The 22839-nt window shown below is 33.3% G+C and overlaps 3 protein-coding genes across 3 annotated transcripts; 1 reads left to right on the top strand and 2 right to left on the bottom strand.

Annotated features, from left to right (window-relative positions):
• Nucleotides 1–871: 871 nt before the first annotated feature.
• On the bottom strand, nt 872–6004 carry LOC125818054 (uncharacterized). The gene is made up of 9 exons (XM_049497561.1): nt 5911–6004; nt 4931–5060; nt 4195–4387; nt 4045–4091; nt 3805–3874; nt 2914–3677; nt 2256–2561; nt 2119–2175; nt 872–1311 (listed from the first exon to the last, which is right to left on the bottom strand). Exons 2-9 carry the CDS (start codon nt 5012–5014, stop codon nt 1132–1134), a joined length of 1701 nt encoding a protein of 566 aa, XP_049353518.1. The 5' UTR covers nt 5015–5060; nt 5911–6004; the 3' UTR covers nt 872–1131.
• A 1069-nt stretch (nt 6005–7073) lies between these two features.
• LOC125818048 (uncharacterized) lies at nt 7074–13508 on the bottom strand. The gene is made up of 10 exons (XM_049497555.1): nt 13260–13508; nt 12748–12807; nt 12166–12282; nt 10605–11102; nt 9647–10116; nt 8703–8802; nt 8528–8593; nt 8349–8438; nt 8122–8241; nt 7074–7385 (listed from the first exon to the last, which is right to left on the bottom strand). Exons 1-10 carry the CDS (start codon nt 13305–13307, stop codon nt 7077–7079), a joined length of 1878 nt encoding a protein of 625 aa, XP_049353512.1. The 5' UTR covers nt 13308–13508; the 3' UTR covers nt 7074–7076.
• A 1320-nt stretch (nt 13509–14828) lies between these two features.
• On the top strand, nt 14829–21699 carry LOC125818365 (ATPase GET3B-like). The gene is made up of 11 exons (XM_049497886.1): nt 14829–15022; nt 16450–16661; nt 16960–17022; nt 17116–17226; nt 17868–17942; nt 18065–18133; nt 18211–18276; nt 19183–19260; nt 19341–19439; nt 20062–20196; nt 21481–21699. Exons 1-11 carry the CDS (start codon nt 14890–14892, stop codon nt 21616–21618), a joined length of 1179 nt encoding a protein of 392 aa, XP_049353843.1. The 5' UTR covers nt 14829–14889; the 3' UTR covers nt 21619–21699.
• Nucleotides 21700–22839: the final 1140 nt, after the last annotated feature.

The following is a 22839-nucleotide window of genomic DNA, read 5'->3' on the forward strand; positions in this document are numbered from 1 at the left end:
GCAAGCGGGGGTCAAATGTTTAAGACTAGTCATTTTTGAAGGTTATTGATGGTAATTTCCCGACTTTTATGATTGTTAATTAAAAATCTATTACTGATTCGAAACTAATTAAAATTAAATCATTTTTAGTAAGTAAATAACAGTTGAGGAAGAAAATAAGTAAATAAACTAGTTGGACAATAATACGTCAGTTACATCCAACAACTTATTATTATCATTATTATTATTGTTATTATTCTCCTTTTCCAACTATCAAAACAAGCAAATTTCCCTTCAGCTACTCGCGAATGAGCATAAAAAAGGAACTCCCACTAAAACCTCAAGGAAGATTGAATCCTTAGGTGCAAGTTAAACAAGGGCATAGACGAATATGGATAGGCCTAGAAAAGGCATTTCCACATAGATGACTAATATGATTGTCAAAGAGGAAGTATCTGTTAAAGAATGACAAAAGTCCCACATCGGTGGTTAATGAGATGGGTGGACTCCTTATAAGACTTGGGCAATCCTCCTCCCTTTGAGCTAGCTTTTGGGGTGTAGTTAGGCATAAAACCTAATTTAACATGGTATCAGAGCAGGGCCCGTCTCACCCGATGTTAGGGCTCCCAAAATCAAAATTGTCCACGCACCAGATGCTAAGCACTAGGCATGAGGTGGGGTGTTAAAGAATGACAAAAAGTTCCACATCTGAGTTCTCTAGGGAAGAGGATCAAGTTTGCCCCTCTCCCTTCAACACTTCGAGTGAAATGCAGCAAAAGAAAAGGAAGGAAAATTCATGGACCGACCATAATAGACATTGGAACAGAATAAGTTAAGGAAAGATGAAATTATGTAATAAAAAAAGAAAAAAAAAAAAGATAACTGAGACCCCTTTCTTAAGTCTTGCACATATTGTTATTTGTTACCAATAGGTATTTTCTGACAAAAAGATGTTAACTAAAATAGAAGTAATTACAATCTGTTAGAAATTTGGTTCTCTAGTTTGAACTTGTACAAAATTTAGAACTAGTTACTGCCAGCAAAAATATATACTATTAAGAATTTTGCTTTTCAAAGGTATCTATCTTTTTTCACAGGTATGAATGATCCTTCTAAGTAGCTTAGTATCTAATATGTGAGATTCAATGTGTTCTACTCATTCATAGACAACTGGCTATCAGACTCCACGTTCGAAGAAGAGGCGAGGGATGCAGTTGGTGAGATTCTTGTTCTATGTTTCCTCGAATATGGATAGATGACAGCAAGCTCTCGAACACGGTTTAAGACCTCGTGAGGAATCCTGGACACGCCATGCTTCTTCTTGGCATCAACCTGCAGCAAGTTTTTATGGGCATGTATGATATATCAACATGGTTTTTGCATCATAATAATAAGGTTGAACCCATCGGGAGACACCTAAGTTGGCAACATCTTACACTTAGGCATCTCTAGTAAGACTTGTACCATTTAAACACTTGTAGTAGGGCTCGACTGTGTCATGTTGACACTTATGCTGATTTGGCAACTTGTCGGGCCCTACTACATGTGTTTAAATGGTAAATGTCTTAGTTAAGATGTCTAAGTGAAAGATGGTGTCAACTTTAGGTGTCTCCTGATATGTGCAGCTAAATATGAAACCTGCTGAAAATGTAATATATGACTTGATTACAAGTCTTTTAGGCAATTAACTTTCTTCCATTACACACTAAAGCTTCTAATAAAACTTTCCGCTATTCAAGAATTTCGAGTACCAGTACTGTCACATTTGTTCCTCCTGTAACCTGAACCTTGAAATGGAATCCACATCCAGAGGATGAGAAAAGACTACAAAAAAGATGTAGTAAATCTAACAGATGGCGCATATACTTATCTCCGTGACATAGAATTATCACAGCTTAAATTATGACAAGACAACTGGATTTGTTCCATGAATTCTCTTCTATTTGTCAGAGAGAGCATTAACTCCAAGAATCATATATTGAAATGAAAAGGGATAGACTAGATGTGGCTTTGCAACATGATGAATTGATGATCCTATGATTATGTGCAAAGAAACATAAAAGAGGATGTGTTTTGAATTAAAATTAAAACGAAAAGGGACAGGTTAGAGGTTTTCAATTGATAGGAAGAATAAAATACCCCTCTCCGGCTCTGCAATCGTCGGCAGCTAGCCCTCAGAAGATTCCGCCATTTGTCCTGACAGAAGCAAGGGACTAAAAGATCATACCAAAAAACATGGAAAGAAGAAAATTATATGTTACTAAACGGTCAAGTACCTTCAGATCAGCTGGACTACGATGCACAGATGATTGGAAAAACATCCTCTTTATGTCACTCCATCTGCCAACACCATACTTGGAAACACCCTCCACCAACTTTAGGACCTCAGTTGTTGACCAATACTTGTTGTGTTTTCTGTCTTGGTTAGTGCCTCGGGTCTCGCTCCCTATAGTCCAATCATCTTCAGATGAATTATCACTAGACTGATCAGAAAGAGTGCCAGAAGGATCATCTTGTGCCTCAGCTGAACGGATGTTGCTGTTATAGTCTCTGTTAGCCCTGCAATCTTTGGATAAATGTCCCTGAAGTGGACAGCGAAAACATAAGCAAAAGAAGTAGCAATAATCTGAAAGAACAGCATCTAAAAGTGGATATGTAACTTTATGGCTTACGCTTTGTGTCATCCTAGCATGAAACAGACACAACAAGGATGAAATGTTCAAGCAAATCAAATGCTCGCCACATGAGTATTAAACATTGAATTGATGAGAGATACTTAATCCTAAGCAAATACATTTAGCATATGAGACTAGACATGCTAAATAAAGTGAACAGTTTTCGAGGAACATTCCCAGCAGAAGTTAACTTCCTTGGGAGAAAATATGAAAAGTCAATACAAAGTCTGAAACTCCTTTTTATTTGTAGTTCACTAACCTCCCTCCTGATAAGTCGTTCCTCAATGGGCAGACCAGGTGGAATTTGGATGCATCCAACTTGAAAATTTCTTTTACCAAGACCTTGTGATGATACTTTGGCTCCTCTGTGATAATATCGCCGACCAAATCCTCCTCGTGAAGGTTTACATTTCAGATTCTGTTCAGATATTCCTAATTTCGTTCCATCACATTTTACATTTTCTTTAGCCAACTCCTTGCTATCCCACTTATCCGGAAAATTGAGCTGTATTTCACCTGCTGCAGAAGATAAGCATTTGAAGGAATTCCATTGGATATGTTCTCTCCTTTTCACGTGTTGAACCCTTGGCTTTGTTCTGAAATTGAATATACTAGCAAAGGCAGTAGATACTGTAAGGAGATTCTGGCAAGCTGGTGGGACTTTAACCCCTTGATTTTCACTCGAATCAAGAGAGCTTTTTGGAAAACTGTAATTCTTGTCTGACATCTCCTGGTTTTCCAAGCCAAATATCATGTGGGATTCCAGCCATTGCTTATCCGCAACTGAAGTTTGATGTCCAAACATGTTCCTGAACACCTCAAGTAGTTTATCAGTTGACATGTCCTCATATTCGTCTAAAGCCTCATGATCGGATGAGGTACTTGCATCAGACAACTTTAGCACATGAACACCACAATTTCTTTGTTCTGAATCAGCTAGCTTTTTCTCCAAATTCATATTCCCTATACAGGATACATCTCTTGTGACATCAAGGGTGGGAGTCTCTTCCTCAAGTTCAATATCTAATAAATCGAGAATAATAGGACCAAAATTAACTAATCAGTTAAAAGACATTTACTTAGGACAGAAACAAAGGAAGAAAAGGAAAGCATAGACTGGCATGATAGCGGAGAAACAACAACTACTTACCCAAAAGATAATCTTCACATGAAATGCTGCAATGATTTTCATTATATCCGTTTGACAATTCATCAAGAAACTGCAAAAACCGGGTATCGACAAATGATCAGTAATAATGAAGAGGATCGAAAAAAAACTGATTAAACTCATTGAATACAAACAAACCAGAAATACTGTGAACAAATTAAAACACATAAACACTCTAGAATATAGTATTAACAAGTTATGACTGCTCACAAGGGTATATACCTTCTCCCTTGTTTTATCCTCTTCACTAAGACCTCTTTGAACTGCATCTAGGTGGAAGGTCAAAAATCAAAATGTCATTTGTTATCGACAAAACTAGTAGGAATTTGAAACTCATCTGATTCACATAGCTCAAGTTGTTAAGACCATTACCGCGATCACTATTTGTTACAACAGGCTCCGAAGCTGTAAACTCCTTAATGTAGCTCTCTGGAAGACTGCATGCACATGTGTTAAAATCTAGAAGAGTATCGACTATATCGCCATACTCGGGTTCTGCAAATAATTGTTCCACTCCTATTGCTTCCTCCTCTGATGCAAAATAGATAGATGCAGCACTTACAACCTAAAAATATCATAACAGTTTAGTTAACGAAATAATTTAAACGAAGATTATTGATCAAAATCGCATAATATTCTTGACCAACTAAAATTGTCAAGCTTAAAAGTTCCAAATACTTCAAGTATTTATACTCAAAGTACAACAACAACATACCCAGTGTAATTCCACAAGTGGGGTCTGAGGAGGGTAGTAAGTACGCAGACCTTACCCCTACCTTGGAAGGTAAATAGGTTATTTCCGATAGACCCTCGGCTCAAGTAAAAACATAACAAAGCAGTCTGGGAAAAGAAATAACAAAAGAGAACAAAATAACACTGTAATCAAAGGACAAAAAATAACAGTCAGTAATAGAAATCGAAGAACAAGAATTGCAAGAGTAATGCTACGACTACTAGTATGGGAGGATATGTGAAACAATACTCAACTACCTACTAGACTTCTACCCTAATTTGACTCAAAGTAAATGAAGTAAAGCAGTAAGGATGTTTTAGGATTAATTGGACCAAGTGTAACTAAACTAGTCATCCTCCAGAAATTTTTAGCTACCTGTTCAGGCTCCCGTTGAGAACTCTTTGCACTCTCATTTGGTGTCTTCCAGTTGTACTCGAACGAATCCATGGAAGTTTGCATTTTACTCGTCTGTCCAAATTTCCCTAACAGATTCTTGAGAATTTAACTACCAGAAACATAACAAGAAAAATGCCAACCTCAGCATGGTCAATTTCTGGTGTTGAAAGCTCAGCTAAAGGAGGACTGTAATGCACGTAGCTTCGTTTCCTTTTTCTAACACATTAAGAAATGACTTAAAAGGGGAATAAGTATATTAAAGAACTGCACATGTCAAAAAAATATTGAAAAATTCATAATCAACTAAAAGGAATCATCTAATCAACAAATTATGGAACAACATATTGACTAAACACCCCAGCACAGCAGAGCCTCACAATATATGACATTTTTCAAAAAAAAAAAAAAAGGATTTGATAGCAACAAGTCATATGAAAGAACTAAAACTTCACCAACAGGAATACAAATGAAAACAAACTACAATAACAACATATCCAGTGTAATCTCACAAGTAATGTCTCGGAAGGGCATAGTGTATACTAACCTTACTCATACCTCATCGTCGAGGTAGAGAGGTTGTTTATGATGGACACTCAGCTCAAGTGCACCAAATCAAATGACAGCAAATAAAGCATGTCAACTAAATAACGAAAGCAATACAGAGCATTATTCAAAAACACTAACAACAATAAAATAGTGTGATAATCGAAACACAACAAATAATGTATATTAAAAGCAAAAACCAACAAAAGAAAACAAACTAAACTTGTTACTAAATCATATATGTTTCTTATACAACCAATAGGGTATAAAAATCAACCAAAACTAAAAGATTAACGTGGACAAGCAAAATATTCAAGAATTCTGATAAAATGCATGCAAATGCAACAAAAATACACAACTGCTAGATACCCACAAGACAAAAAGCAGAAAAGAACTAAAGGGGTCTCTGATCATACCTTCATTTCACTGATTCAACCAAAAAAGATTCATTTTTTGACCAAAAATAAAAAAATAAACAAACCCCAGATGAAATTTTTCACATTAAATGCAATGGAAGTAACTGAAAAAAGCAAAAAAGGGAATGTAAGTGGTATCTCTGTTTCAGTGAAATGGGAGCTGATTTTTTTGGTGACAGAGGAAGTGGAGACGGACGTGAAGTGACGTGAAGAACCGAATTGGAATTGTGGGGTTGGGGTCCGGAAAAGGTAACACGTGGAGGGTAGTGGTTGGAAAATTGTACAACCTTAAAAAGGAAATAAAGAAATTCTGTTTTTATATGTGGTTGATTGATAGATAATAAAGGTCGAGAATTATGATAAAAGGATAGTAGATTATGGTATGACGTAGTGTCATATTTTGTAATGTGCATTAATATATGTTGTCTTTTTGTTCAGTTACATTTTTTTGAGTCAAAAAGTCTTGAAAATAAGCATTACATCCCTATAAAGGTAAAATATAAGGTTTATGTATATTTGATCCTTCTCAGACTCATGAGATTATCTTGAATTTGTTGTGATCGTAATTTTCCTTTAAAAAAATTAGTTTGAAAATGGAATGGTCGGGGGTATTCGGCATGGATGGAGAGAGCATCTGAAGGGTTACTTCACATTTAGTGATCACACACTGATCCGGGCAATCACTAGCTACAATCGATGGAATTTATACTATTTATTGAAAAGGTTTTTTATCAATTTAAGAAGAATCATACGTACAAAACACTTATATACGTACATATAATAAATACGGAAAATTCAGAATCATAAGATATTTTTCTCAAGAAAAAATATGGTAGACATTTTCCCTATGATGGGATCTAAATCAACAATGGCAAAAAGAAAGTAAGTAAATGACCAAGAATATGTTTAGGGATCTCCAAAATTACACTATAAACAAGTGATCACTTTATTTTTCACCACTCATTGTTATTCACATATACATAATTCAAGATCGAAGCAGTTCAACACATTGTTGTACGTTGAGCTGATTATAGCATACACTTCTCAAAATATTTATGTAAGTTTTCAAAATGGAATTTTGAAAGGTATCAGAAATGAAAATTTTACAATCATGAAATAATAAAAGTTTTCTATCGATTCAAACTTTGTACTTATACAAGATGCTTTTATACAGATAACAAATATTGAAACTCGAAATCATATGGTATTTTCTCAACAATAGTTGATGCTTTCCCACTATGAAGTCCTCTAAAGCAATCAACAATAGATTTCCTCAATGAACCAGATGTAGGCAATTGTTGACAAATCCATTCTACTAATGAATCCAAATCTTGAGCAAAATCATGTATATTTCTTAGCAAAAGCTCTGGCATTGCTATCTTCTTGTTGCTTGTTACAATTAATGAAGCTTGTAAGTATTCCAATTTTGATTTTTCTAACTCACCTATAACTCCATCACTTGTGTATATCTTCACCTACATAATTATTTTCATTAATTGTAATAAATTAACATGTTAACATTCACATTTTATTAAAGAAAGGGAAGTAGTATTATAACATGATTTTCGTAATACATGATATTTAACTGAACACCAAATTTAAGAAAATTGTGAATTATCGCACTATGTACAATGAAGGATTAAAAACAACAACTACTAGACCTCAACCCGAGGCATGTTTAATTTGGTTAGGTTATATGAGATAATCCTCAATCTTTTATATCGATCATCAATTTAAGCTCATTTTTCATAATTTGCTTAGCTAAATTTTATTTTTAAAAATATTTTTGAAATAATACTTCTACAAAGTAGAATGTTGCATTTTACTAATCAATTTGAAACTCTTGAGCAGCATTTTGTATTTGACCAAATTTTCAAAGAAAATAGTACTTTTTTCAACTTTTGTTTCTACTCAAAAACATCTATTTTTTCTGCCCAAGCATTTCAACTCTCTAAAATAAATGCTCTTGACTTCTTAAAAACTTGGCTAGACAAACTATCGATAAGTCTAATATTATATAAAATTCAAGTATTGTTTGAATTCATTATAATTTCTCTTAACTTTATGCTGGCTATGAATCAACTACAACTCTTCTTTATCTAGATTTTTAATCGGTAATGTGATAAACTCACTAAAACTATAAAAACTAGTATCAACAATAAAAAATGACAGTTCAATGCATAAAACGTTCCATAGTATATATAGACTTACTGCTGGAGAAGAACGTGTGCCACAACATAAGGCAAACATAACATTTGGATCAAATGACTCAAGTCCATGCAGCTCACGTACTATATTTTCTTTATCATTCTTTTCACCTTTTCGATTCACCTAATTAATTAATCATATTATAATAACTGTAAGAAAAATTATATTCAAGAAATGTTTGAAAAAAATAATAATTTAATAAGAGAAGTAATAGGTATTTAATTAATTACCTCTTTTGCTAGTGAATTTACTGGTTTTCTCAAGATAAAATGTTCAATTGCATGTGCATTTATTGTATTTCCACCAATATTCAGAGTTGCCTGAAATAAATATTAGAAAAATTAATTCGAATCGAGATATTTGTATTTAAAAATTACGACAGATAATTTGAGACGAACAAAGTAAGAACCTTATTCATAAGTGACAACAACTTTTCTGGAGTAGAACTAGAAGGAAGTCCATGTTGAAGAAATCCCTGGAATTATAATTAAAAAAAAATATAATATGATTTTAATTAGGTTTGAATATTGAGATTTATAAAGGAAATAAATTTTATAAAATAAATAAAATTAAATCCAATGTACATGCATGATACAAGCGTTGTACATGTTGATCCAGAATGCTAATTTCTGTTGATAATTCAGCAATCCTAAATCTACATTTTGTAGACTGTTCATCATAAGCCTGCACAATTTTCAAGAACAATATAAGAAAATATTAGAAGGAGAAGTCTCGGAGCGTGATAAAATTATTTTCATATAATCTAATTAAGTTACTGGTTTGAGCTGTGAAATTAGCTATAAATTGTACCCTACATCACACCCCTTAATTAGGGGTGCAGACCTTCCCCGACGTTACGTGAATACAAAAAAATATTAGTGTTTAGTACATCGAACTGTCCTTTAATACAACAAAATATTACTCCTAACATTAAGAAGAGAAGCGAATCAACAATATGTTACAAATTAATTTATGTGTGGATAGTGTAAAGAATTGTAAAATCGATATTATTTATGGTTGGTTAATTATAAGCTAATATATAAGTCGAGTGTTTATAAGTCAAAATCAATCAAAATTAAAATCATAAGTATCTTATAAATAATTTTGATTTGATTAAGCCTTTTACAATTTTATCCCTAATATATATCTCTCCTAAAACATAATAACTCCTAATCATCTCTCTATTTTTTTTTGTCATTCTTCACCTTTTACATTCAAGTACTTCTAAATTTACATTTTCCATAAATAATTCTATGGACATTTCATCATTTTAACCAAAAAAAATTTGTTTATCATCATCTTCATATACAGATGCAGGAATTGCTTATTATCAGGTTCATCACTTCTATCCAAACACATAAGTGATCATTTTTATTACTAGATAGTTGATACCTATCAATACAACTACTTTCAATCAGCTAAATCAGACGGACTATCAATTTATAAAAGTTAAACTCTTCTCAACGAACATGTAGTAGAATCTAATAATAACACATAAAATATTCAAATTAGGGTTTTGAGGACATACTTGAGCTTTTGAAATAGAGGAATAGAGTTAGAATTTGAGATGCATTTGGGCTCCATAGATGTTGATGCAAATCTAACCAAATTTTTGTAAGGCCCAATATCTCTTGGAATGGACTCTTCTGAATCAAAAATACCATATGGATCTTGTTGTCTTGAATCTTTTTGTTGGATCAAAAGGCTTGTTGTACCATTATTTTTTGAATTGGGCTCAATATGGGCCCTAAAACTCAATGAAAAATTGCTTGATCTACTAGCAATTGGGCCTGATTTTTCCAACTCCATTGCACGTGTTGTTCTAAGCAACCTTATAAAAATGAACACCAAACATTTCATGATGTTTTCTGATAATTTATTTGGTGGCCATCTATGAATTGTGTCTTCTTCTGTTGGAATTGGACTTTGCATGATTTTTGGTTGAAGTTCATGTATTGGAGTGGACATAAATTTGGGTATATCTGCATTTCTTTCTCTCTGAAAACAATAATAAAAAAAAAGAAAATTATACAAATAAACAACAACATATTCAATGTAATCCCACAAGTGGAGTCTGTGGATGGTAGAGAGTATGCAGACCTTACTCCTATCGTGTGGAGGTAGAAACGTTTTTTTTTTTACCCTTGGTTCAAGTAAAAGCAGTTTGAAGAAAGAACATTATACAAATCTTGAAAAAAAAAAGGGGGGGTGGGGGGTGGGAGTGATAAAAGCTATATTCTAGAAAAATGCGAGAAAATAAAGAGCGACTCAATAGAATAGGTGGTCTATAGTCAAAATATAAGTAGATGTCTTGTATTTATTTAATAAAGTGTTTTTTTTGTTGGTAAAACTATGTTACCCAAGTATTGAATCGGCTATATATAAATACTCCATCAAACTCATCTTAAATCAATATTATATGCAAAAATGACTTCTGTCGTACCAAATATATTTAAAATCGTAATAAAAATAAATAAAAGACTTACTCTAGGTGTTGGATTTCTTGGTTCTCTGAGAGGTGAAGGAGTCTTGATCATCCCGCTTTTCCTTGAAATCCTTTCTCCAAATGTTCTAACTTGTTGATGGAATTGATTTTCATCTTCTTGATCAACAATAACTTTTGATGACTTATTAATTGGTTGTAACAATTTCTCATTATTTATCCTAAAGTCATTAAGTCCATAATCACCTTTTATAGCTTTGCTAATAAAATGCAATGCCTTTGTCTCAAATGGCACTTTTTGATCATTTAGCCCTTTGAATTTGTTTGGATTTGGTGGCAAAGAATATGAAGATATATTGTTTTGTTGTTGACTTTGTATTTTCATCTTGTTGTTAAGTCCTTGTTTGGACTTATTAGCTTGATGATCAATATTGTTGATTTCTTTCTCTTTATTCACATCACATTGAATCTTGTTGATTTGGCCTTCCAATTTGGCTATTTCATTTTCAACCATGGCTAATTCTTCTAACAATTCCTTCATCTACAAAATTTCCGCTATTAGGTTAAAACAAGCATAAAGTGCGATAAAATTAATTAAGGAATTTTAACAATATCTACTATATATACATAAAAATATAATTTTTTTATTATTTATATAACGTGTAATTTTCAGACAAAGAAGATTTAAATGAACAACCTCTTGCACCACCTAATTTTGGCGCCTCTACCCGTACCATTTAGTGTATATATAGGGTCTACTTCTATATGTATATATACACTAACCATATAAAATTAATTTACATTATCAGATCACTTAAAAAATAATTAAAGGTAATTCTGGATAAGTATATTGCACCTAAAAAATTATTTTCATTATCAGTGGATAAAAGTTAAATCAATTAACATACATGAAACTGAAAAAATTAATCATTTTTAACCCAAAAATACACACATATATATTTCATATAATTAATTTAGTAGTACATATGGATGGTTTGTTAAAATCAAACTTAGGTAGAAAGTAAACATCATATCCGCAGTTGATGGCAGAACGTAGTTTTCTTCTTATTCAACAAAAAAAGTACATTCTTAGCTGCTACGATTTGAATTTTAGTAAATATATCCATAAATTCTTTTTATTTAATTCCTCATGTTACTAAATCATTGAAGAAAATCTCACTTTTCTATATTGTTGTTCTAAGCTTTTATATATATATATAAACTTCTTTATACAATCATCCTTTATAACAACATATTACCAGTCAAAGTTTTTTTTAAAGAAATTTCATGTTAATTAGAATATGTTATATTATAATATGATCTATATAACAATATTTCGCTATAACAATAAAAAAAATACATAGACAGACAACGTTGTTATAAAAAATTTAGGCCGTAGAAACACAACACAAACAACATATATGGATAGTATAATGTCACAAGTGGGAACTGAAGAGGATAATGAGTACATAAACGTTATCCCTATCTTGTAAAGATAGAGAAATTATTTTTGATAGACCCTCAATTCAAATAATATAGCTTAAACACTAATTTTATTTTATTTTATTTTTTAAAAAAAAGACTCACTAAAGAATTAAATTTACCTTAGGAGGAAGGTAATTTGGAATGGTGAAAGATGAATCATCCTTTCTTTGATACACCTTCTCCAGAAATTCATGAACTTTTTGTTCATGATTCAACATTTTTCTAAGCTCAGCAACCTTATATTATAACACCAATAAATAAAACTTTCAAATTCTCCTTATATATTCTACAAGAAAAGCGCAAATTACATGAAAATTTACTGATAATATATATAGTTTATTTCCTATAAGAAAATTCGATGAAAAAATCTTTGCGAAATCCATATTGGTAATAATGGTAGAAAATCTCTTCTTCTTCTTCTTATTATTTTTTTTTTTTAAAAAAAATCTTTAACTTTTCCAATCACTATATAATAAGAAAGAAATAACATATATTTTGGATTCTAATTTGCAAATTTAATTAGTAGCATTCATATGTGATGCCTAATTTTCTAAAAGAGCATATATAGGTTAAAGGTACATGGACCATAACCTATATATGCCAAGTACAAATTCTAACTTTTTTGTCATGTTTTTTCATAACTATTTAATTACCATATGATAAAAATAAATTAAATTCATCAAGAAAGGTACATAAGAAACCTCTTTTTCAAGTTCTTCTTTCTTGTGGTGTCCACCAGTACTAGTACTCTTCTTCTTTCTCTGAAAATATACACCAAGAAAAATGAAATTCAATGGCGGATCTAGAGTAGACGCAACGAGTTAAGTTGAACTTATTGTGTCTAGTGTGTGCAAGAAAAAATGTACACATATATAATAAAGAACATAATCCATTGATTCTGAATTCTGAATTTGTTATGAACTAGAGTAAGTAGATCAAAATTTCAAGAACCTAATAAAGTCACAAAACCAAGAATTTTTTTTTTGAAAGTCCAATATAAAACCAGGCTTAAAATATAATAAATATTTACATATAATAAAGAACATAATCATTGTTTCTAAATCTTGAATCTGTCACACTGACAAAAATAACCACATAAAAGTCCAAGAACTAAACATAATTGCAAAACCAGAACGATACAGAGAAGATTAACACTACTAATAAATTGAGAAACGATACACCATCCTTAAAAAATACAAGACAAATAACTTACAATAATTTGTGCTGGAAAATGAACTGCCAAATTTAGCTGGTTTGCCATGAACTATACAATCCTCAAAGCCTTTTTGTTGATTCAAAGAAAAATGGTGCTCATGAGGTATTCATTAGTAGAACTATGTAGGGTTATTATTATTATTGAGATGATGAATGATATTATCAAATAAAAAAAAAACTTGGACTAGAAGCAAGGAATTGTATGGTATACTTTTTTTTTGTGGTGGTTGTGATTATATTGTTGAAGTTGTTGACACATCTAGAATTAATTTGAATATACATGAAAAAAATGAAGTGAAGTATATATGTGTTGAAAATTTGATGAGAAGATGATAAAATGGAGCTATCAAAATGCTATAGTATATAGTTGTAGTAATAGGGAGTGGGAGGTCATGCACCACCAAGAAAATATGGTGGAGTACTAACAAATATTTCTTCATTCTTAATTAGAGATTTTAGATTCGGATCCTGAGTATGGAATCGTCTTTGATAGCAAATATTTTACTCTTCAAAGTAGGATATTCCAACTTAATTTTAAATTAATCGAAATGTCAAACTTCAAAATAAATACTGAACACCATATGAAAAACACAAATTAATCAAAGAATTGGGACTTTTATTTAAAAATAAATAAATAAATTTTTGATATAAAGTGTTGGCGTAGCTTGCACTTGCAGTATTTTAGGACTTAAAAGATTAAGGCCTTTTTTTTTTGGGTATAATAATAGTTTGGCTTTTAATTTGTTGTCTTAGTAGAAAATGATTGCGTATTTTAGGGGATATATATTAAGGCGTGTGAGTTAAGGAGCAAGTATAATGATTATTTCATGGAGGAAAAGAAAAGATCAAGGGTGTGTTTGGTATACAAATTATGCTTCTTTTTTGTTGTTGAAAATTGCGTATTTTATTATGAGTTTGATTGAATTTAATACATAGTTTTAACTCAAAAAACAATTATTCATGACGTTAATATATATATATATAAATATAAAATTTATATAAATACTTAAACTTATCATTCTTAAATTCCTATTATAACCTATGATGATACTTGCAACAACAATAACATATTAGTGTACTATGAAGAGGACAATATATATGCGATAAATTTGATACTTGCAACAACGACAACAATTACATATAAATATAGTCCTGCGGATGAGCTTTGAAGAGAATAATGTGTACCTCAATTTTACCCTTAACTTATATGGATAGAGACTAGAGAGGATATTCTTTGATTAAAAAAAACATAATAAATTGATTATGAAAATGAAATATAATAGTAAAAATTTCATATTGAAAACAATGAAGAAAATAACAATAGCAACAACAAATAATATAATAATCGACATATACATATAGTATTTGTCAATATATTAAGAATTTTATTTTGAGAATATTTATTTATAATCTAATCAAATACTATACACAATAATTTCAATAAACAATAAACCCCATACATTTTACAATTAAGATCATGTAATAAAATAACATATTTTACGTAATTAACTTAACAATCTCCGCACAATTTATTTTCCCATAAAACCAAAATTTTTGACCTTATATTGTTTTCCTTCCGCAGTCTACTGCAAATTAAGCTTTAACCTGGAACAAAAATCAGCATAGCCATGGCCATGGCGTCTCTTTTTCATCAATCTTCGAAAACCCATTTCTATTTTGCTTTGGCAAATGTCAGTAGAAGAAGCTTTAGCTCTTTCTTAACAAGTTTCAATTCAAGAACTTTCAAACCCCCATTTCAAGGTAAAACCTCCATTATATGTATTAATATTAATAAAGTTGGGATTTTTAGTTCTCTTTTACAGTTTTTTTCTTTGAGTACTTTGATCAAGCATGTGTTGTTTATGTAAATGTTAATGTTTCTTGTAAAATGCAGAGTTGGAATATGAGGTTTCTAAGTTTCATTGTATCAATCATTTGTAGGACATAGTTATTTTAGGTAGATGTTGATTTGTTTTTAAACTGTTATGTTACGAGTTCGCAGCGTAAAAATTGTTTCTTTGATGAAGAAGGCTGCATAGAAGTAGTGTCACTCTTAAGTGTGGTCTAGTGGTCAATGAAGTAAACTAGTAGTTGAGAAACGGGCAGCATAAAAATAGTTTCTTTGATGAAGAATGCTGTGTAGTAGTGGCACTTTGGGTGTGGTTTAGTGGTCAATGAAGTGTATTGAGACATGTGAGGTCGTAGAGTGACACTTAAGGTGGGGTCTAGTGGTCAATGAAGTGTATTGAGAACTGTGAGGTTGTAGCAGTGGCATTTACGGGGTGGTCTAATGGTCAATGAAGTCTACTGAGAACTGTGAGGTCGTAACAGTGGCACTTAGGGTGGGGTCTAATGGTCAGTGAAGTGTATTGAGAACTTTGAGGTCGTAGCAGTGACATTTATGGTGGGGTCTAATGATCAATGAAGTGTATTGAGAACCATGAGGTCTCATGTTCAAATCCCAAATGGAGGCAAAAGTACTAGGTGATTTCTTCTCATCTATCTGAGCCTTAGTGCACAGAGTTATCTGATATAGTAAGTACCTCGTGGAATAAGTTGAGGTGCCTGCACGTTGACCTGGACACCACAATTAAAAAAACAAGAAGAAAAAGGCTGGATACTAGTGTGTGCAAATAAATGTAAGTGGTTTTCCATGTTAAGAGCTTAAAGAACAGACCTTTGTTTCCATAGTGAATTCAGAGTTGAGAATCACAAATTCCAAGAAGTGAATGATTCAACATAATTGTTTTTGTTCTTTTATTCAAAAGAGAAGCCAATAATCCTGATTGTACTTAGGTGTTTATTTTTGAGTCCAATAGTGGAAGAATGCGATAAAACTGCACTAGATTTGTAGAAACCTTTTCCAGAATTTAATGCCAATCAACATATGATACCATGCTTTTCTAGTTTGTTTGTGTGTTGCTCTACAAAGAACATCTGTCAATTCCACCAGAGTTTTCATGTTAAGTTAACCTGTCTAGTGTAGAAATTGATTTGTAAAAGTTAGGACCAATATATGTGAAGCAAGTCTCTGCACAGCTGCTTTAGCATAGAACAGTAAACAGTAAATGCCACCTCGAATCGATGAAAAAAAACTTGAAGCAATGTTCTTGACATTATACAGATAATTTCAAATGGTTTTATAAAGAAATGCTTTGGGATTACTTAAGTTCCTCTCATCTTTGTAGTGAGGGCAGTTACTGCTCCTACTGAAGCTTTTGTTGGATTTGACGAGATGATTAGTGGTACACAACGGAAGTATTTCATGTTAGGAGGGAAAGGAGGTGTTGGGAAGACTAGTTGTGCTGCTTCTCTGGCAGTAAAATTTGCAAACCATGGTCATCCAACTCTTGTTGTTTCAACTGATCCTGCTCACTCTTTGAGTGATTCGTTTGATCAGGTACCTACTGCTTATTTCTCTTCTTAAATTCTGTCATAAGAGAAATTGACTTATATAATGTTTTGTGCTTTAGATTTTTATCACTACATTGTTGTTTCAGTATCTTATTATCTTGTTGTTGTTTCTCTTTGTTGCTGTGCCTCTTTCACTGTTTTCTCAGCCGAGGGTTCTTTCATAAACAACCTCTCTACCTTCTCAAAGGTAGGGGTAAGGTTTGCGTACATTCTACCCTCCCCATACTCCACTTGTGAGAACAAATTGGGTTTGTTGTTGTTGTAATGTTTTGTGCTTTCTGTAGAATTTGACTGGAGGGGCACTTGTTCCGGTTCAAGGAGTGGATTCTCCATTATATGCACTAGAGGTATCTTGTTCTTAATATTTCGTTGTTGGTATTGAAGTAAAGTATCTACTTGTTTAGGACGAATAATCATATAATAAACTGATATTCAAATAGATAAGCCCTGAGAGAACAAGGGAAGAGTTCCGCGCAGCGAGCCAACTACATGGTGACAAGGGTGTCAAAAATATTATGGACAGTATGGGCCTCGGAATGCTTGCTGAGCAGGTGACATCAACAAGCAAAATGTTTCATAGTTCTTTTTTTCCCCAAAAATATGTCCCTCTCTTTCTATGGCTTTAAGGGGTCGTTTGGCAGAATGTATTAGAAAATCTAATACATATATTAGTTTACACCCTATTCAGTATTATAGGGTGTATAAGTAATACATAGTGAACCATGATATTAGTAATTCAAGGGCTATTAATACTTGGATAAGCATGGGTAAAGACAGAATTGCCCTCAATACACCAAACCAAACAGTGGATATGAAATAATCCCAGCATAACTAATTCCATCATTACTAATACACCCTATTCAATATTATTCTTATACACTCTACCAAACGACCACTGTCCATGCCTAGTCTTGGTTTCTCCTTGTCTCCTACTATACAACTACCCAATTAACTGTGTCTGATGTAGTCATAAACCTGTAAACAATTCGTTATGTCTTTTTGGTTGTTGATTCAGTAAGTAAAACCTGCAAACTTTGTATGACATGCTAAGTTCAGGTTCAAGTTCATTTCTTTACTGCAACTGCTGACAGAGCAACTGATTAAGCGAAGTTCTGATTTTGTCAATCTGTGAATTATGATGTTTGAAACACTCCTTCTTATACTTGACCCTGCTGTTATTAACTTGTGATAGCTGGGAGAACTAAAACTTGGAGAGCTGTTGGACACTCCTCCACCTGGTCTAGATGAGGCTATTGCAATTTCAAAGGCATGTATAAATGAGTGTTCAATACTGTTTTTCAGTTAGATTGTTATCAGTACCGCGCACATAAACAACTGTCCTTATTGTTACCTTATTCCAGTCTCTTTGACTATAGGATGGTTCTGCAGGTCATGCAATTTCTTGAATCAAAGGAGTATAGTGCCTTCTCTCGCATAGTTTTTGATACAGCACCAACGGTGAGTTGAAAGAAACTGGTTTAATGTAAAACTTGTTCTCTGAGCTTAATGTTTGCATTTACTTGTTGATTCTGCAGGGGCACACACTCAGACTACTATCCCTCCCAGACTTCTTGGATGCATCAATAGGCAAGATGATGAAGGTAACTACCGTCATGCTACTGGAAGAATATTATGGGTCATTTCTGATTTTCTTCCACCAAAATGCTTCCACTTTTAAGAATGAGAACCCTCAAGCCCATATGTCTTTCTTCTCCTCTTAACCGAAACTTATTGCAATGGTTTTAGTATGTTTAGTTCTGGAGAATAACAGTTCCTTCTCAATTAAGTCCTTCTATGAGAAACTTCTGGTTAGGGCAGAAACGTTATCCACATGCCTTGGTCTGGATTCCTAAGATGCCGAGGAAGGTGTGCTTCTTCGTGTGGGTAGCTACTAGAGGAGTGATTTTGACTGTGGAGAATTTTAAGAAGCGAAAGGTTGTAGCCATGAGCTGGTGTTTCCTTTCTAAGGAGGCGGGTGATGACGTGGACCATATTCTATTCCATTACAAATTAGCTACGGGGTTATGGGAGGACATCTTTAGATGATTTGGTGTTTCTTGGGTAATGCTAAGATCCGTGAAGGAGTTGATCTTCAGCTGAAAGAGTGGAGCTAGGAAAAGAAGACACAAGGCTTGGGACGTTATTCCTTTGCTTTGATGTGGGTCATTTGGAGGAAGAGAAATAGCAGAGCTTTTGAAGGGTTGGAGATGAGCCTTGCTCATTAGAGGAGTTGTCTTTGATCCCTTATTTTCTTTCGATGCACCCATGTAGTTACAGTTTGTATAGAGCATTGGGTGTCTTTGGAGAGAACCATATTTTGTAGGTCTCCTTTTTAGGTATACCTCTTGTAGACAGCCAAGTTGACCTTGTTATTATTAATAAATCCTTTTACCTGATTAAAAAACATGTTTAATCTTGGACTCTGTGATGATGCATTTTATTTCAAGTTCGTCTACCAAATTCCTATTTTCACTTCAGCTTTATTAGTACTTTTTCATGTGTCGCAGCTTAAAAAGAAAATAGCATCAGCTACTTCAGCTTTAAAATCCATGTTCAACAAAGGGGAGCCACAACGAGATGATGCTGTAAGCATTAAAGTTATAATACTAGTTATCTTGTTGTACTTTTGCTTTGCATTGACCATTATTATGTCCTTCCACTGCAGAGTGACAAGCTAGAGCAATTAAGGGAGAGGATGGCAAAAGTTCGAGATCTGTTCCGTGATTCCGAAACTACAGAGTTTATCATTGTGACAATCCCCACTGTAATGCACAAATTCTGTCGTCCTATTACTTTAAGTTAACAACTCTGGAACATAAGCTTGAAACAGAACGAGCTTGCCTCTTATTTAATATTACTTCCAATCATAAATATCATCCTCTACTTTGTCTTTTCCTTTCCTGTAGTTCATGCTCCATATGGTTGAGCTTTTATACTGAAGTCAACAAGGTTCAATATCCAATACATTGTAATAGTACAGCAGTCCAATATTGCTCATCATATAGAGGCTTCTACACAATATATTTCCATTAGGTTTGAAAAACATTGATAAAAGTAGGATATGCATGTTAGAGACATAAAGAATAAGAATAGCATTGGTACTATGACTCTGGAAAAATGGTTGAGCCGAGGGTCTATCGGAAACAACCTCTCTACCTTCACAAAGATAGAGGTAAGGCTGTGTACACACCGCCCCTCCCTAGACCCCACTTGTGGGATTACACTGAATTTTTTTGTTGTTGTTGTAAATACTATTGCTACTTATGCTCAACTGAGCAATATTAATTGACCAGAATGTGTAGCTTGTAGCTTTTCTTTGCTATGCTTGCAAGCTCTTCTTGAGGACTTGTTGAGTGAGCTCTTTGTGACAAATACATTCTGTACAGGTGATGGCAATCAATGAGTCTTCACGACTCTGTGCATCGTTGAAGAAGGAAACCGTTTCAGTAAGAAAGCTTATTGTCAACCAAATCCTACCTCCGTCTACATCAGAATGCAAGTTTTGTGTGATGAGAAGAAAGGTAAGAGTTGACTCTTCAAATTCGGCCTAGCGAAAATATTCTAATTCATCCCATTTCTTGAAAATATTCCAATTTTCTCTCTCTTTTAAGTTAAATCCTTCTCATTTATACTGCTAAGCAAGTTTTTTTGTTTTAAATAATGAAGTAGGCAGAAACCTAAGCTAGATGAAAGAATACCTAGTGAGCATGTATCTTAATTCCGAGCCAGGTATCTGAATTTAAAATGGGGAATAAATATCTATTGGAATTGTTTGTGTGTCAAGCCATTGATATGCTCAATATTTACGCATTTCAATGTAGTCTTGAAAACTAATTTTAAGAAGGCTCTCTAGATACCCTATTTGGAATAGTTATGCAAGAAGGTAGGTATGTCCTGAACGTGAACTTCCACCTTTTTCATAACTTGTCGGATTGTGGTATGTCATACATGCCAAGCTTTCTTTATGGTGTCACATTATATCCATTGAATTCCATAACTACATTTCTAATGAACTCTACAATAGGAAAGGTACTCATGGCCAAATGCATGCAGCATAAATTGTGCATGCTTGATTTAGCAACTGAACACTGAGAGCTTATGTATGCAATAAAAGACTTACTTGGAAGGCAGATTAGAGATTCAACAACAACAAACAACAACATATCCAGTATAATCTCATAAATGGGGTTTGGGGAGGGTGGTGTATACGCAACTTTTACCCTACCTTGTGAATGTAGAGATGTTGTTTCTGACAGACCCTCGGCTCAAAAAAACAAGTATGCAAAGCAAATACAATAGTGAAGAAGTCATACTGTTGTTGCTGAAAGAAAGTGGCAATGATGCTTCACTTGAAAGCAAGCCATATGAATGTTGAACTTAGACAAGTTTGATGTTTTATATTACCATATAGCGAGTATAAATCGAGTGATATAAAAGCTATGTTGCACTACTTTTGGAGTATCCAACATGCATCAGCCAACATTTTTGAAGAGTCTGAGCAGCATAGTATTGATGTAGTGTCGGCATTCTGGGAACCTTTATAAAGGGTATCACTAAAATAGGACAAATTGATCAAATGCCTAGTTCTGGGATTGCCTTGGACTGCTGTTATCTTTTATTACACATTCATATTCTAATCTTATTCACTTGCTTTAGTGCATATTCAAGACCTTAAACTTTTTAACTTAATTAACCTTTTTATCCAAACAGTGATGAAAACTGAATTATCCTGTGAAATATCTCGGACTTCCCTGATCTTTACTTGCATAGTTTTGCTGATGTCTTTGTTGTTTAAAATGTTTCAGGATCAGATGCGTGCTCTCGAAACGATCACTAAAGATCCCGAGTTAGCAAGTTTAAAGATAATCCAAGCACCATTGGTTGATGTGGAGATAAGGGGCGTCGCTGGATTAAAATTCATGGGGGATATGGTTTGGAAATAAAATTGTTCCAACAATCATGTAGAATAATGTAGCAGTGACTTGTTTGCTGAACTTATTTTCCCCCATGAGAAAAAAAAGGGCCTTTTTTTCTCTTCAATTTTACTTTGGATAGGAGGTTATGGAGGACACGTATTAGGGTAGAAGGCTAGTAGGATAGTAGAGCGTTGTTTTGCGTGTCCTTCCATACTTGTAGTCGTAGTATTTCTGATGTAGTTTCTTATCGTTCGATTTTTGTTACTATTTTTGACTCTTGTACTTCAGTTATTGCAATATTTTGTAGTTACTGATTTTTATTTTTATTTTTCCAAAATGCTTCGTCATACTTTCTATAGTATTTTGCCATGATTCCTTTACTTCCATTGTTTCTTTTTTGATCATCTTTGATATGATTTTTCTGAGCCCATGATCTAATCAGAAACAACCTCTCTACCTCCCAAGGTCTGCGTATACTCTACCCTCCTCAGACCCCATTTGTGGGATTACACTGGTATGTTGTTGTAATTTAACTCTATTTACCAACAGGCAAGCTTGTGCACAAACACAATCTCTCAATGCCAACTGAACCTGATGAGAAGGGTGCAGGCTTCATTAATGGAGTACCAACACTATTTTTCCTCTTTGCTTATCCAAAAAACATGAGATAACTTAACCAATCCGAAAAAGAAAGAGGACATGAGATAATTTTGTGAACAAAAAAGATATAGGGTGTGTTTGGTATGAAGGAAAATGTTTTCCATGGAAAATGTTTTCCTAGAAAATGTTTTCCTGGAAAACAAGTTGATTTTTGACTTATTTTCTCATGTTTGGTTGGTGAGTAGAAAATATTTTCCGAAAAAGATTTTTAGTGTTTGATTTATGAATGAAAAATATTTTTGAGAAATATCTTTTATTTTTACTAGAGTAGAAAATAAATTTTGAAATTGAAAATAGTTTTTAAAAACAAACTTAAATTTTTTTTGGGGGGTGGGGGTGGTAGGGAGTGGGTGAAAGGGGGGGGGGTAGAGGGTAGGGGTGAAAAATTGAAATTTTGAAGTTGAAAATATTTTTGAAAAACAAACTTAAAATTATTTTTTGGGGGTGGGGGGGGGCTGGTAGGGGGGTGGGTGGGTGGGGGTCGAGGGTAGGGGTGAAAAAATGAAATTTTGAAATTGAAAATATTTTTTAAAAACAAACTTGAAATTTTTTATTTTTTTTTGGGAAGGGGTGGGGGGCTGGTAGGGG

Source organism: Solanum verrucosum, unplaced genomic scaffold, assembly GCF_900185275.1.
Source record: "Solanum verrucosum unplaced genomic scaffold, falcon-dt-bn FXZP01000253.1, whole genome shotgun sequence".
Lineage (NCBI taxonomy): Eukaryota > Viridiplantae > Streptophyta > Magnoliopsida > Solanales > Solanaceae > Solanum > Solanum verrucosum.